This window comes from Crotalus tigris, unplaced genomic scaffold (assembly GCF_016545835.1).
Source record: "Crotalus tigris isolate CLP2741 ecotype Arizona unplaced genomic scaffold, ASM1654583v1 scf7180000018544.1747854, whole genome shotgun sequence".
Taxonomy (NCBI): Eukaryota; Metazoa; Chordata; class Lepidosauria; order Squamata; family Viperidae; genus Crotalus; species Crotalus tigris.
This window is the reverse complement of record NW_024097068.1, coordinates 1503154-1519108: the sequence shown is the minus strand read 5'-3', so window position 1 is coordinate 1519108 and position 15955 is coordinate 1503154. Positions and strand designations below refer to the sequence as shown.

The 15955-nt window shown below is 37.0% G+C and overlaps 1 protein-coding gene across 3 annotated transcripts in view; it reads right to left on the bottom strand.

Annotated features, from left to right (window-relative positions):
- The window catches only part of LOC120312811 (junction plakoglobin), an 80453-nt gene that overhangs the window by 18373 nt on the left and 46125 nt on the right, over nucleotides 1-15955 (bottom strand). For all 3 annotated transcript variants that reach the window (XM_039354012.1, XM_039354014.1, XM_039354013.1), the window contains exons 2-4: nucleotides 5878-6101; nucleotides 2468-2721; nucleotides 1223-1461 (exon numbers count right to left, since the gene is read on the bottom strand). In XM_039354012.1, the coding sequence (XP_039209946.1) occupies nucleotides 1223-1461; nucleotides 2468-2721; nucleotides 5878-6101 (717 nt within the window). The remainder of the gene's footprint in view (nucleotides 1-1222; nucleotides 1462-2467; nucleotides 2722-5877; nucleotides 6102-15955) is intronic.

Genomic DNA, 15955 nt, shown 5'->3' with positions numbered 1-15955 from the left:
CTTTGGTACATCATCATCTAAAAAAGATGGAAGGGACCTTGGAGGTCATCTAGTCCAACCCTCTGCTCAGGCAGGAAACCTTATACCATTTCAGACAAATGGCTATCCAGTCTCTTCTTAAAAACTTCCACTGTTGGAGCATTCACAACTTCTGGAGGCAGGTTGTTCCCCTGATTAATTGTTCTAGCTGTCAGAAAATTTCTCCTTAGTTGCTTCTCTTTTTGGTTAGTTTCCATCCATTGCTTCTTGTCCTGCCTTCAGGTGCTTTGAAGAATAGCTTGACTCCCTCTTCTTTGTGGCAGCCCCTGAGGTATTGGAACACTGCTATCATGTCACCCCTGATCCTTCTCTTCATTAAACTAGACATACCCAATCCCAGAAACCATTCTTTATATGTTTTAGCCTCCAGCCCCCTGATCATTTTGTTGTTCTTTTCTGTACACTTTTTAGAGTCTCAACATCTTTTTTACATGGTGGTGACCAAAACTGGATGCAGCATTCCAAGTGTGGCCTTACCAAGGCATTGTAAAATGGTATTAACACTTCATGTAATCTTGATTCTATCCCTCTGTTAATGCAGCCTAGCACTGTGTTGGCTTTTTAGGCAGCTACAGCACACTGCTGGCTCATATTTAAGTGATTATTCACTAGGACTCCAAGATCTCTCTCACAGTTGCTACTATTTAGCAAGGTACCACCTATACTATACCTGTATATTTGGTTTTTCTTACTTAGTCCAAATCTCTAGGAAGGAGGGATGGAGCTTACGAAAATGGCAAAGCTGACCAGTTTGATCACAAAAAAAAATAATCCCTTTTTTAAAAAAAAACGAAAGACTTTTGTGGGTTTTTACTGAAAGAAGCAAAGAATGATGACTTATTGATTTAGGCATTAAAAAGGATCAAAGAGGAAGAGGAAAAATACTGAATAGAAAGAAGCACAGAAATAATTCTACATTTTCTGTTTTCTTTTATTCTTTTCTGTATTTTTCCTTTAATCTTCCATTAACTCTGTATGATTTTACTGTATTGAAAAATTCTAATAAACAGAGCTCAGAAAGATAAACCTAAAAGAGAAAGTCAAATTACACCAAGCCGCATATGAACTAGAATAAAATGGATAGGAGGAGTGCTTAGACAAAGCTATTGCAATACTTCCAGTGACAAAACAGTTCTTAAAAACCTTGTATCTTCTTTTCATGGCGCAACCTCCGGGACATTACCTAAGCATGCGCACGAGAGCTGGGATACCCCCAGATTTAAAGATGGACAGCAACCCTTCACGATGGTGAGACAGGTTGTGGAGAATGCTGGTAGTGCAGCGGGCTGTTTCCAGGTCACTGGTGTTTTGCATGGTGCGCACCACAGCAGCAACAATTTGAGCAGACTGCATAAGAGCCCGGCGTGAGGCTTCTTTCTTAGACAGCTGGTTCACAATCATGGCTGCTTTGCTGACTACCACCTGGAGGCAGAAGAATGGAAGTTGTAGAATGGAACAATTATTACAGCACTCTTCAGAGCACCAAGTTCTCCTGAACTCCAGATTCCACGTTTCAGTGCTATTTATATTAATTTACTACTTCAGAGCCAAGGAATTCTACTTGGTGTACAAGATGGTTAGTATTATTATCATAATAAAACAGTAACACATTTTTGATATCAATGATTCCACACTCTCTCTGAAACTTTCACAAAGAGCTGAGATTTTACTAGCCTTTGGAAGGTCACGAAAGTCACCTTTATCTTGGGGAGGAGGGAGATGTGCCAGAAAAAGAAAGCCTCTACAGGGATGGCAGCTGTCAAGCTCTTTCCCATCACATCTAACTTCAGAAGGCATTCCCTTTTGCAGCATGCAGAATCTCTCCAGAAAAGGTGTTCTGTTAGACACCCATGCCAGGAGCCATGTAGGATTTAATAGGGAAAGATCATCATTTTGAACTTGCGAATTCAAATGTACTATAACAAACTAATGCAGAAGCACTTTTGGGAGTATTCTGCATTAAAAAGCCCATGCTATTGTAGCAGCCAAATTCTGAGTCCTGAATGAAATGATAATTAATGTTCATGTATCAAGTCTCCTATTCTGAATAGTGGAACAGTTTTTGTGAGCTGGATAACATTTTTTGAGTCCTATGGAAGAAATTACAAGTTTCAAAAATATTCAAAATGACAATCTTACTCATTAGAAGCAAAAACTGTTTAAGCTCCTCCAAACCATACCTCTAAAAAATAACAACCAGAGCTTTCATTTGAGTGTACATGATAAATACGAAGATCAAAGTTGTTCTGGGCTGATAACAATGCATTCTGCAGCTTCTTTGCATTTTCAAGGAAAGTATCATTTAATGTATATTATAAGATTACTGAAACATTAGCAATGCTTAAAATCATAGCAAATCAAGCAATTAGCTCTATTAAGTCCCCCAGAAACCTTTTGAGATACCAAGGATCTAACTGCACTGCCATACCGGATCTTCATCATTCAGCAGTTTGGTGAGTTCAGGGATAGCACGAGTGGCTAGTTCAGCATCATCTTGGTAGTTGATGAGGTGCACAATGGCTGACTTGAGCATTTGAGAGGGCTCAGCCAATCGCTGTACATTTGTCTGCTGTCCCTCAACTTGGGTAGTCAGTAGAAGAGTGTGGTCTTCAGCTGTCTCTGGATACATGGCTGCCCGAATACGCTGGGCACGGGTCATTGCAAGCTGGGACTCCAATTCCGCTGCAAGAATGATTGACAAGATAGGATTGAAGATAAAGCTCTAATCAGAATTTTTGACAGTCATATTAGGAAGTTCCTGGAGCTGCTTCAATTCTATGAGGTATAGGTAACTTCACATCTGAGCAAAGAGATAAGGCTGGTGTTAATTAACCAGCATGATTAGGCAGCTGTAATACAAAGCTGCTTAATTAAAAACATGAAAGTGAGATGGGAAATGGGAACCAGAATGCATAAGGACCTGAAAAAAATTATGTGTGCAGGCATGCACACATAAAGACACTTACATACAAAGAAAGGGAAGGAGGGAGGGAGTGACTAGGGTGAAAAATCTTGTTTTTGCAGCAACCTAAATTTCTTTGCAGTTCTGAGAGACATTATAAAGAAGATGGTACCTGCGCTTGCCTATTCTTGGTGCGTGGATTTTTTTTTACTGTTTCTCATTAAATGTTTTCTCTGCTATATTCCCTAGCCTTTCAATATATAATATGAAATGTTTGTAAATTTTACTCATCTCTGTGCTATCTGCGGTCCTTGGCATTAGAGATTCCTTACAGTGAACCATTTTAATGATAACTCAGCTTTCGTCTATCTTCCAAAATATGGTTGCACATGACCATATCATTTTATTCAATCACAAAAACATAATCCTTTTTTTTTTCAACAGGCAAGATATTCTGCTTACACCTGAAGGTATTGATTCCCACGAAAGCAAGAAGCAGTAGTAAAAAAAAATCCTAAATTTCTCTGGATTACTTCTGTAATGCTTAGAAGACTTTTATGTTTCTATACTTTATTTTGAAATAATCTGTTTGTGTGGGCTTTTTTCACTTTACAGAGAGTGAGCTAAGTCTTAGGAAAAGTGTCATGACCACATTTGAACTTAAGTCCAGAATAGATCTCCCAGTTCATAAAATAGAGGATCATTTCTAAAAGTTGGCTGACATTGATAAATGACAAAAAGAGACAGATTCTAAGCTAATAGCTGTATTGTAACCACTCACATCAGTGGCTTCTAGCATATATGATGTGGTTCTAAGTCAGGAGTGTCAAACTGCCGGCCTGTGGGCCAGATGCATCATGGCGAAACTGCGCCCACTCCATTGCTAGCAATGGAAAAAAAGCCGCGATACGTCGCAAAATGTCACGTGACGTCACGAGTTTAACACTCCTGTTCTAAATCTTTTCCTTAAAATTAAAAACTGACCAAAGCAAACTGTTAACTTCAAAGGATGTGCTGGTAATTTCAAAGACACTGGTTTAACAAGCTCTACACAGCCAGGATTCAGGAATTATTAGGACAATTATCTTTACTCATCTGTCTAAAAATTACTATTACTTTATAGCCAACAGTTCAATAATGGGTCATAACAATTTAACATTGTAGTCAGAGTCTATGTTAAAAAAAAAGTAGTAGATATAAGCCTGTAAAACAAAAATAAGCAAAAGGTAGGCCTGCGTACCAGATCGCTTTCAGTCTATAATATTTGTTTTAATGCAGATTAAGTACTGTTTCTTACATTCACACTTGAATATAATGTAAAATTGTTATCTCACATAACTTTAAGTTAACAGAATTAAATATGAACTAAACTAAATGACACAGAATTTGCGGGTAGCAATATTACTATGGCCTACTGTGATTTGATCAAAGACTACATTACTTTAAGATGGATATTTTCCCAGACTAATAATTTTGCGATAGAGGAGTGCATGATCTAGGAAGCTGGGAATTCTGGACTTTCTATTTCCATTGCATTAGAACAGGGCTTTTCAACCGGTGGTACACGTACCGCTTGTGGTACATTAACAAGTGGCAGGTGGTACACAGCCATATACAGCACAGGCAAGGACTTAGAGAGAGACCTCTGGAACTGCAGAGTGGCTGGGGCAAGGCAAAGGCCCCAGGCTCACTTCTGGCTCACCCTCCCCCATGAGAAAGGAGGAGGAGGGGGTAGAGACAAGAGAGGCTATAAAAGGAGGCAGTTTGGGCAGGAGAGAGGAAAAAAAGCAGCCTTGGGAAGGAGGTGGAGTCAGCTCTAGCTGCATCGAAGGGGAAGGAGGAGGGTGGGGGGGGAGGAGAGATTAAGCAGGCCAAGCAGGCCGGCCATGAGCCGATCTACAACTTCTGTGGCAGCTACCTGTGCTGGCAGCAACAAACAGGCAAGAAATGGAGCAGGGGAGGGGTCACCCTCCAAGAGGGATGAAAAAAGGCAGCAATGGCTGGAGATGAGGCAAGGGGGAGGATTCTTTTGTGCTTTTGTGACTTTGAAATTCTGGGATTTGTGCAATGAGGGCTTTGTGTTCTTAAGGAGTGTTTGGCAATTTCTATTTGGCTGATGTCTCCTGCTAGCTTCTATTGCTCTGCTATTGTTAGCTGTAAGTTTTACTGCAAGGGATTTTGAAGTATTTTTGTTCTGAATGGATTTTGCTGGTAGCATTCCTTTACTTATGAATGGAGCCATTTGGGGAGGCTGCCTTAGCCGGCAGCCAATACTTACTACATTCTTTTTCTTAAGTGCTGGCAGCGCTCAGTAACTTTCCTTTCTAGCCAGTAGCTAATTTTTAAAGGAGAATGTGCCTTTTTAAGCTAGTTCACTTAGCAGCTTGTCTTTTCTGTCTCTGGAGGCTTTTCCTTGTATGATGAATATATGGAAGAGAGAAAATATGGGGGGTCAAATTCTTCCTTCAGAAGGAGGTGGGCATGAGAAAGAGAGAGGCAGGGAAGGAAGGAGGGAGGGAAGTCCCACCTTAGCATTTGGCCACCAGCAGTCCTGCCATTGACTTTGCTTGTCAAAAGGTTGCAAAAGGGGATCACATGACCCTGGGATACTGACCATCATAAATATGAATCAGTTGCCAAACATCCAAATACAAATCACATGACCCTGGGCATACTGCAATGGTCATAAGTGTAAAAAATGGTCATAAGTCATTTCAGTGCAATTGCAACTTAACAGGTTTTTTTTTTGGTCATCAAGTTTTTCACACCTTGCTAGATGTTACTCGAATATTGCCATATGCTAAAAATGGTACAGTCGGTGAAAAGGTTGAAAAGCCCTGCATTAGAAAATACAAGGTCAAGCATAGACATTGTTTTTAGTTTCTTTATGGAATAACGGCAAATTGTGTGCTTAATCAAATAAAAGCAAATATTACCTTGAGTCTGGGCCTGCCCTGAACCAGGTTGGCTGTAAGTAGTAGTTTTCTTAATGGTGTACTGCTTGCCATAGAGGTCATCTTCATCCATCAAGCCCTTGCTGCTCACTGATGGCACCTGGGTGTTCATTCCAGAATGGATTCCCGAGTCATAGGTGTATGTTTGCTGCCATTCTGTCACCTTGATAGGTTGATCTATTATGTTCATCACCTCCATGGCTATTCTGAAAAAACACCCATTGGATTAGACTCTCAAACATAATGCATGCCATTAAGAGTTAATCTTCCCCAATGTCCAATTCTCAATAAATTTGCATTTGCTCTAGGAAACTTTTCAAAATGCAGTTTGCTAATAAAGTCTGCTGCTTCCTACCATTTGCTTCTAATAGTTTGGACATCAAATTCCCTACATCAAAACTAAAGCTGTTCAGCTTATATGTTTTTCTTGTCTCACACACAGGGACTCTCACCAAGCTATAAGTTAATAGTCTTTATAAAGCACAAAGGCTGCTATTGCTCTACAGTTAAGACTGTTTCCTGATTTAGTCCAATGAAATGATTGTGGTACAACAGTTTCAGCTCCCAAAAGGTCCGAAAAATGTATGATCCTCACTCACACTGTTATCATCCTCATAATACACAGTGCCCCCAATAAACCAATAATGCTCCCTTCAGCTGACTAATAATTGAATGTAACATTCAGTATCCAATTTGCACCCAGCAAGAGAAAAAAAAACAACTTGGTCGCTTACTTAAAAGCATAATGGAATCAAAGCAAGACATTGTCCCACTTTGCATTCAGCACATTAAAACTGGATGTTAAGCTAAACCACACCAGAACTGCAACAGTGTGAGAACATGGTCATGAAACAACAGATGTTCTTCCTTCCCTGCTCCTCTTCCTTTTGCTACTTTTCCACTTATAGCCACACTTTGAGAGAACAGTCAGTGGCCCCAGCAGCAGAAGTTCACCACTGCACCTAATCCAAGCACGTATCTTTCCAAGGGTTGTGATTAGCTATGGCTGCTCATTGGAGATGCAGTAGTATTCTCTCACAAGTACAGATATGGGGAAGGGATAGCAAAGGTGAGAGGAACAGGGGAGGCAAAGGATTTGTGCTTCATTGGAGGTGGGATGTGGAGAAGACAGGCAGGTTGGGGAAGAATGAGGGAATGGTTGTCACTGATTTGTCTCAAGTTCTTCCTCCATGCATCATAGAACATTTACGGAGAGAGAAGGGCTTCTACCTTTGGAATGAATTATCTTTCTGCCAAACTGCTTCAGCAGCATGCTGGCCCTGATATAAAGACTCCAATACGAAGATATATCCTCAGTGATTGTTAGCAAGCTTCCTTATTACACAGTGGTTGAGTTCAGAGCCTTGGTCCGTCTTCTATTTTAAATCCCAGGATTTAAATGATATACTGTATACTCAAACATATTTTTCTCTTGTCAAATTTATTTCATATGTATATGGAAAACAGGTGTTTTTTTTCTTTTCTCTGTCAGGGGAGCAAGATAAATATATCTGCTTGTTTAGAACAGCTATTTTACAAAACAGGAAGAGAACAGCTACCAATACTGGAAAATAATCTTTAGTATCATTAAGGTAAAAAACAGTGGCAGCTAAGGAAGGAATTGCTAGTATTTAAAAGACAGGACAACAAATAATTTTTTTTAAAGGCTTAATTTTTCTAAGGCATTCTCAAGAAACCTAAAAGAAATGCTACCAGTTGTAGTCCCCAGCATGAAATGTGCTTTTAGTATTTTATTTGCTTTGGAAAGTGAATGAAGAGATAGAAGAAAGAAAGAGTGCCTACTGAGATGGCATCAATGGTTCCTAAATAAAGGGTAGAAATGGAAATCTAGCATAAGAGTTGCTTGGTAGCAGCCTTCTGTCCCAGATAAATTTGCTAGCTTGTTTTCCGATGGGTAGAGACTAATAACAGGCACCAATTAAGTGCTGCTCCTTCCCTAAAAACATGTTGCCCTTGTACTCTAAGCAATCCATTGCCTTCTATTAAATCTGCAGAGTATAACTTGGGAAGAAGAAAGTACGTCTGATACCATCAAGATAATCAACTTACAGGGTGTGTATGTGCACAGAAGGTAGGGAAAGCTTAACGGCAGCAGTTTCAACAGCTGCCATTAACTATATATGTTTGAAAAACAGTTTTTTCCAACTAGAATAAGTTGTTGAAAATGCTACTGTAGTCAAATTAGAGATTTATTCCTTCACCTCATCCCATCTGGGGACCTCACGGAATCCTTACTCATAAAACCTTGACCAGCTGTCTGCAGTCAAGCAGCTAAATAATGTGTAGCACTAAATAGCAGCTGACTAAACTAACATGTTGAAAAGCTATGCTTTATTCTATAAGCTATTTGATTATCTTTTTTGCAGTTGTTTCTACAGAACAACCTTCCCCCAACTTGACTTTCTCTAGATATTTTGTAGGTACTACTCCCAGATTTCTCAAAATTTACAGGTTTATGTGGTACAAATATTTATTTTTTATTTTTTAAAGCATTAGTAGCAAAGAGAGGAATATAGTTATTGGCACATCAGAATTCATTTTATTTTGGAATATTATAACAGGGGAAGAGAACTTAATTTACCACGTCTTCTCATAGAATAGAAGTAACCATATATCATCAATCCCAGTTTTTCCTGTCTAGTTTTTTTTTCTGACATTGAAACCAAATCAATTTTCATCACAACATTTGTGTGGCTGTCTTCCTTCAAGGCATTTAGTGCAATATATCCAGGCTTATCCTAGTTTATAATCACCACAACCTTGTGATTTTGACAAGGTAGCTTAAGTCATAGGTCAGGTATGCTTTAATTTAATTTTGTATGACTGCTTAAAGTCATACAAAATCTTCAAAACAACACTTTAAGATGGATAAAAGTCAGCTTATACAATTAGCAGAACACAGTGGAAAAGTTTTGATGGAAGTACATCTGGTTCTTATATTTTAGTTCTTACGTGAAGTTAAAAATAGTTTTCTTAAATATGATTTGTTATCAATAAATCACAAAAATGAGTTATTAGCATTTGTTAAGGTTAGCACAAAGTTAAAAGCCAAATCACAGAGAATAGAATAATCCTATTCAAATGAAGAAGAAAAGTCAGTTATGACTAGTTCTCATTCAGCATTACTAAGTTTGGAGGAGAATTCTAGGCAAATTATGAATATTATACATATTTAAATATTCTTCTACAAAAACTACTTTAACTTTTGAAAATTAGCATGCTTGCCCATATATTTTTATATTCAATGTTTTATATACTATTTGTTTTCTATATAGTATAATATAGAAAAATAACCGAAAAATGTATAATTTAAAAAGAAATCCTGAGTATATAAAGTGACTTAAATAAAAGTATATTATTAATTTATGGTATTGGAAGTTCCTGAGCCAAATGTATCATTACCCTGAAAAATCCTTATCGCCTTCTGCTTTATCCCCAAACACCTTGGATATTTCTAGTTTTGCAATGGTGTTATGAGCGTAAAAATCATAAACTACAACTTTTTTCTGTCTCATCTATCCAGATGCTACCTTTTCAACTTAGGTTGCAAACATAACTCATTGACTGAGAACTGTAATTTCTATAAACTAGATGGTATCACATTCAGAAAGATTGTACCTAGCTTCATAGTGTTGGCCTGTCCAGACAGTAGTGACTGAGAGATACACCCAGTCAAATACTAAGCAGATTACACTGGGAACACTGTAGGGCTGGTGTTAAAGCAAAGTGGTTCTCTAATGTCAGGAGAAGGGGAACTGGGCCAAGCACTAACAAAGGATGCATCAACTATGTTTGTGATTAGGAAGAGAATCCCTCAAGCAAAATAACTGCCACACCCAAGGCAGGAATGGCAGTTAAGTTGCTTCTCATTTCTATTTCCAAGGGAAGACAGTAAGACAGGTTCTTCTGCCAGATGGAAATGAATTGAAACTTGTGAAGGAAGATATATTCCTCCAGAAAATGGCTTCTTAGCTTGGCATTCCAACTGCTAGTATATCAGGCAAACCAATCCAAAGTAATTATCAATGTATTTGCTTTATATAAATAACTGGCCAGCATAGATTTAAATATTTGCTTGAACCAGATGGTCTCTTGCCATGTATTTCTGGACTGCTTCAAGAAATACTGCTGAACTTTTTAAATGAGTTTATAGCTATCACACTTTCCTCCTAATTCTACACATAAACAGTCTGAGAAATTGTACTTTGAAATATTCTATCAAATGTGGATGGAAGACGTAAGATTTCTAAATCCATTTAGAAGATAGGAGAAAATTAGGTTACCAATCTCCTCCAACAAAAAATATCTGGTAAGCTGAGTAAGAGAACATGGAAAAAAGAGAGAAAGGTAAGCATAAAGAAGTGCTGCTTTCTGAATGTCTGAGTGTTTAGAATATTTCAATCAATCCTAAAGTAGACTCTGATTTCCAGATGACAACGGCCACTGTGCTCAAAGTGGATACATATTACATCCTGAAAATCTAGAACAGCAAAATCTATAATGATTGTATTGTTGATTTGTTGATATTGTCAACTAGTTGGGTATCAGCACTTGGTTACTTTTGGGTGATCTCAAAAAGGTAAGCAAGGTCATACTTTAATACTGGAATGTGAAACCATCAAGGTTTGACTGGGAAAATGAAAATCATCCTGGAAGAAGGCAGTGATAACCCCAGTTCTGTACTACCACCCGCATATGTAAGAAGATGGACAGGAATGTGTCTATAAAATCACTAGGAATTGAATTTAGTTTATTTTTACATTAGAAACTAGTTTGAAAGTCCAGTGCCCCAACGTTTCCGTTCCCACTCAAAAACGGGAGGGACAAACCCTGTCTTTTTCTAAGAGATGAAATGATACTCATTAAAAGAGGGGGAGGGAAAACAATCTTTTTAATTCTCTTTCTTTTAGGGCTCCAAAGGACCATTCTGTGGCAGAGCTGTTGCTTCCAGAATGAATGTCCCAAAATATATTGTGAGTTGGAAGCATACATGAATTGCTGCACAGTGGCAGGGCAGGAAATTCATTTAATTCTTTTTCAATCAATTGTGCTGACACATTTAAAATCACTACATACACATAGGTCTTTCCTGTACTGTTAAGCATGATGGTTGCAGTAGTTAGCATAACACAAAAGTAACAAGAAAATTGAGCCAAATGCTGTTAATTAAGTCAGCCAAGCTCTCCGGTTTACAGTTTAATAAAACTAGAACTGCATAAAGAGTTATAGTCTCTTACTGCAGGTTAATTCTTTACTTGCTGTGCAATGAAACCATATGGCTCCTAGTTAACCAACTGGATCTCCTGCATAATAAGTGAACTTCAGCAAAGAAATCTGTAAAAATCATTCATTTTGGGTTTTCTTCAAAATGTATACTGAGTGTAAGAAGGTTTTCGGGTACTTCAATTTTCCATAAAAAATATTTTTAAAACCTGCATAGTTCACAAAGGAAAAGAAAGTAAAATTAACTATGGTTAAAGTCTTAAAAATCAATGGATCATATGAATTTCAAACCAACCTGTTTCAAGCAGCAGGGAAAGTTTAATGTTTTTTTTCTTTTAAAACATTTAGAGAATATTGCATGGAATTTGTATTTTTCTTCTAGCCTTGCCTTTCAAATAATGTTTCAGATATAACAATTTACTGTCTTAGGTTGACAGATTCTGATATTTCTACTCCTTTGTATCATATTTATATGTAATTATTTTCAATATTTTAAATTTTAACCAGTATATAAAACATAATATGAGAATCAAAAACACAGGACAAGCAATGCTGAAATACAGTGTAAAGTATTTTGAGAAGAGAAAAGCATTCAATAATTCCCATTTGGTTCTCTCCAGGGAGCATTTTTGAAGCACTCACATTTCAAATATTTTTATGGATCCCCATGCTACTTTAAATTTAAGTTTTTTATTAATTGCATTTTAAGTTTCAAATACTATATGTACTCTTATGAGATTCTTGAAAGTATTAAGTAGTCTTTTAATAAATTTACAAAAATAGCTTACAAATTACTTAAAGGCCTTGTCTTCCATCTATAGCTTCTCTGACCATTTGTGGGACATTACAGAACCATTTTCTTGTCTGTCAGATAGTTCAGAATAAATTCTAATTGGTCATTGGGCTATTAGTTATTGTGACTTTTTCCTGAGTATAGTTTAGAATATAAAAGCTATTATTTACTATTAGAAGCAAAGATGATCTTTCATAATCACATCAACAATTTAAAAAATTCCAAGGCAGCAAGTCCCAAATAGATTTTTAAAGAAGTTAATTAAATCAAGAATATCAAGGCAGAAATATTAGAATGGATTAATTTTGCTCTGATTCAAAAGAATGCAGTAGTCCTAACAATTAAATACTGAAAATGGGCACATAGTGGTACAGGATTGCCTGAAATATCTCTGAGTGATCTGCAGGATTACCAATTTTTAATTGTCTTAGCAATATGATCTTTGCAGATGCCTAATTTATGTGAAAATGAAGAAAGTATCTAAAAATATTCTGAATTCAGACTTGTTTGTCAAATTAAAAAAGAAAGAGGTGGAGATATCCAGAGATTCAACTTTAAATGTACAACTAGATTCACACATTTAGTTGAAGCTGAAAATATATATAAACCACAGCATCATTATTAATAAAAATGTCATCATTATTTTTGCACCTAAATTTAATTGGTGTGAATAAGACAATATATAAAACAAAAAGTAGATCTGGCCAACCCTGGCCTAGATCAGCTCAAGCAGAGCAGGAATGTGCTTTGAATTACATTAGGCTTCATTCTCCACTGTATTGCTGCATCAAGTAAGTACAAGTTTGCCTAAGTTTGCTGATTCTGCGATCTTCTTCAAGCAACTATAGCTGAGGGAAAAGGCTTGTTTCTAATCCAAGTCTGAGCTATAAAATAATGAGATTCCTTTTGGCGGTTAGGGTGGGTAGTGCAAGGAGATCACAGTTTCAGAAACCCCCCCCCCCAGGAATTTGCGTTCTGTCTCTCTGAATTCCACTGGGGGTCCTGATTAACCAGTTCAATGATGGGAGCTGGCATCTGTGAAAGGTGAGAAAAGGAAACTCCCACAACTGAATAAAGCCAGAGAGTTTCCTTTTATGGACACAGCGAGACAGCTGAACACATAATTTGCTCCTATTTAATAGAAAGAAGCACATTCCAGCTGCCTTCCTTCTTCCTCCTCCCACTCATTTCTAACAAAGGAGGCTAAATCAGAAATCCAAAACTTGCAGATAAAAAATATTAAGAGGTGACAATATTTACTTCCAGACAGATATGGATATCTTAAATCCTTACTCCCACAGATTACTAAACTAACTAGAATTTCTACAATAGCTAGGTTATGGATTCAAGGTTCATACCCAATATAATCCAATTTAAAGGACTACCAATGATTCTTAATCCTATTTCCTTAGTGAAGGGGAATTTACAAATCTAAATCTACTGCCAACCCGGCCCAATAATTATTTTCTTCCCCTCATAATTATGCTGCAAAAGTTAAAATGGCTACTCTTCTTCAAAATATAGTTGATTATAATGTAATTAATTTACAGTCCTCTATACAACATTTGACTTTTATTTAAAATGAGAGCAGATGTCTACCCTTATGATAAATTATGCAAAAATGCACCACACAACAAATAAAAAAATAGCAACATCAAGTACTTTGCAAAATGAGTTATTCAGAGTTATGTTCATTCTTTGTGAACATAAAACTAAAGTATGCCATATAAAACAGTGGAATTATTAATGAAAAAGTATAACAACTTACAAATAAAAAGCCAACTAAGCAATATGTAGATTTTATATAGGTACAGATAAAACTAATGTGCTCCATTTAGCTTGGTATTCAACTCGGATCAGTTTCAACCTGGGTGAACGATGGCAAGGGAATGTGATGGTGATGGGGAATAGTCCAAAGGAGAACACAAAATTGCCTACTTCTAATTTACAACATTATTAATATCAAGTTTTTTTCTGCTTCAGAGTTGTGAACTGAATGCAATTCTGCACATAAGCTCATCTAATAACTAGCCCATTTTTCTCCATTTGCATTTGCATTCCTTCTACTATATTATTACTGACTAAAATAGTCCAACCCTATTCCTAACATTTCAAGAACTGCTATTACCTATCTGTAATATTTGCTTCCTTTCAATCTATTGGCCTTAGTGAGGCCTGGAGTTTCCGCTGATAATTCTGAAATATGTACAGGGAGGTGTTTTTTTTTTAAAGCAGTAAATGGGGACATTTAAAAAAAAAATGGTACATGGGGAAAATCCTGGATACCTGATCAGACAGCCATAAGGTTAAATGTCTACATTAAAAATATATAGAACTTTCCCTTCCTTATTCATGCACAGAGATAATGATTAAAATACTAATGTTAATATTTACAGGAAGAAATTGAGTCCATATTAACAAGATGGCAAATAGGCTGATATATACATGTCAAAAGAAGGCAGCAGCTATAAGTATGTCAGTAAATATTTTTAAAAGGTTCAAGTTTTTTGACACCTAGTGCCTGCACAAATGCTGGCTAGACATGCAGGAGGAAGCATCTGCTGACAGTAGATACCGTAAATGCCGGCGTATAAGAAGACTTCCGCGAGCGCTGAAATCGGCGCCAAAGACGGGGGTCGTCTTATACGCCGAGTCGTCTTATACGCCGGAAATACTGGTAGTTTCCGGCGTATAAGACGACGTTCTAGGAATGCGGCCCGGCTATAAAGACGGGGGTCGTCTTATACGCCGGGTCGCCTAATACGGCGGCATATACGGTACTACCAAAGAAATTGAGGGAGGGTTTTATTTACATCTGACTGGAATAATTTATCCATTGAGTAAAGCAATCAGTTTAAAGAAAACAAAAAGATTATTGTAGAGAAGATCTGTAGAATAACTTCATTCTCCCAGACATTAAAAATGGATCAATAATACATCCTGTTAGCATTCTAAAATTAAAAATAAAGGTAATCTTTCCTTCCAATTGGTGATGACCGCATAGACACATCCATGCAAGTGACATATTGTTTTGAAACAATAAAGAAATAATTTTCCATTGACCTTATCCAAGATATTTTTACTTCCTAGTTTAGCCTACAGTTCCCAGTAATCCCCTGCCCAAATATTAAACAGTTCCAACCAGGTTCAGGTTTTAAAACCAGTGAAGATATATACAATGTAATATTTATGAATATTAGACAATATTTACAGAATATCTACAAATGGCTTGTGTAGACATATAATCTCAGATATAAAACATTTGTAACTAAAAAGTTTGTAGCTAAAAATTATGCATTATGAAGGAAGAAAGAATAACAATTAAAGTCTCTTTTGAGTTGAGTTTGATACATCCATGCAGTTTTCTTGGCCAACTCAAAGTCTAGTCTAGCAAGTGTTAGGTTTTCATATTCTACCTCTGGAAGAAACATTGCAAGTTGAAAGAACAATGACTTATTTGACTGGGAAAGGGCTGCATAGATCAGAACACTAATCCATTTTTCTATTATCTGTTTTTCACTTTAAGCATGTTTCATCTGCTGAGAAGTTATTCAATGAGACATCAGCTTACAATATGCAACAAAGCACCTACACTTATCCTATTTGTTAGAAAAGGTAAGGGCTAGAAATTGAAGGGAGTGGAGCAAAATATATAGTTTTGTATGAACAATAAAGTCATAGTAATAGCTAAAAAGAATTAAAAGCCTGCAGGGCTTCTTTATTCCCTTTTTTCAGGTACCATATTGAGATACGTATTAATATGTTGATTGAGAAGTGCAGGCTTCCAGTTCCAGATCGCGGCGCCTCTAGCTGTACGAAGAGACTTGTCTCCTCATCAGCTAGCTTCCCTCCACCGATAGACCCTTATGCAGGTCGAAAGTCGCCCTGGAGGGTGCGACTTCTGTCGAGAAGGCTTTGCTCGGCTGCGATTTATGGACAGTTATAAGGATTAAGATTCAGAGTTAGAAGTAAGAAAAAAGGTTGATTATTAGAACAGATGTTTTAATTAGATTAAGAATGTAA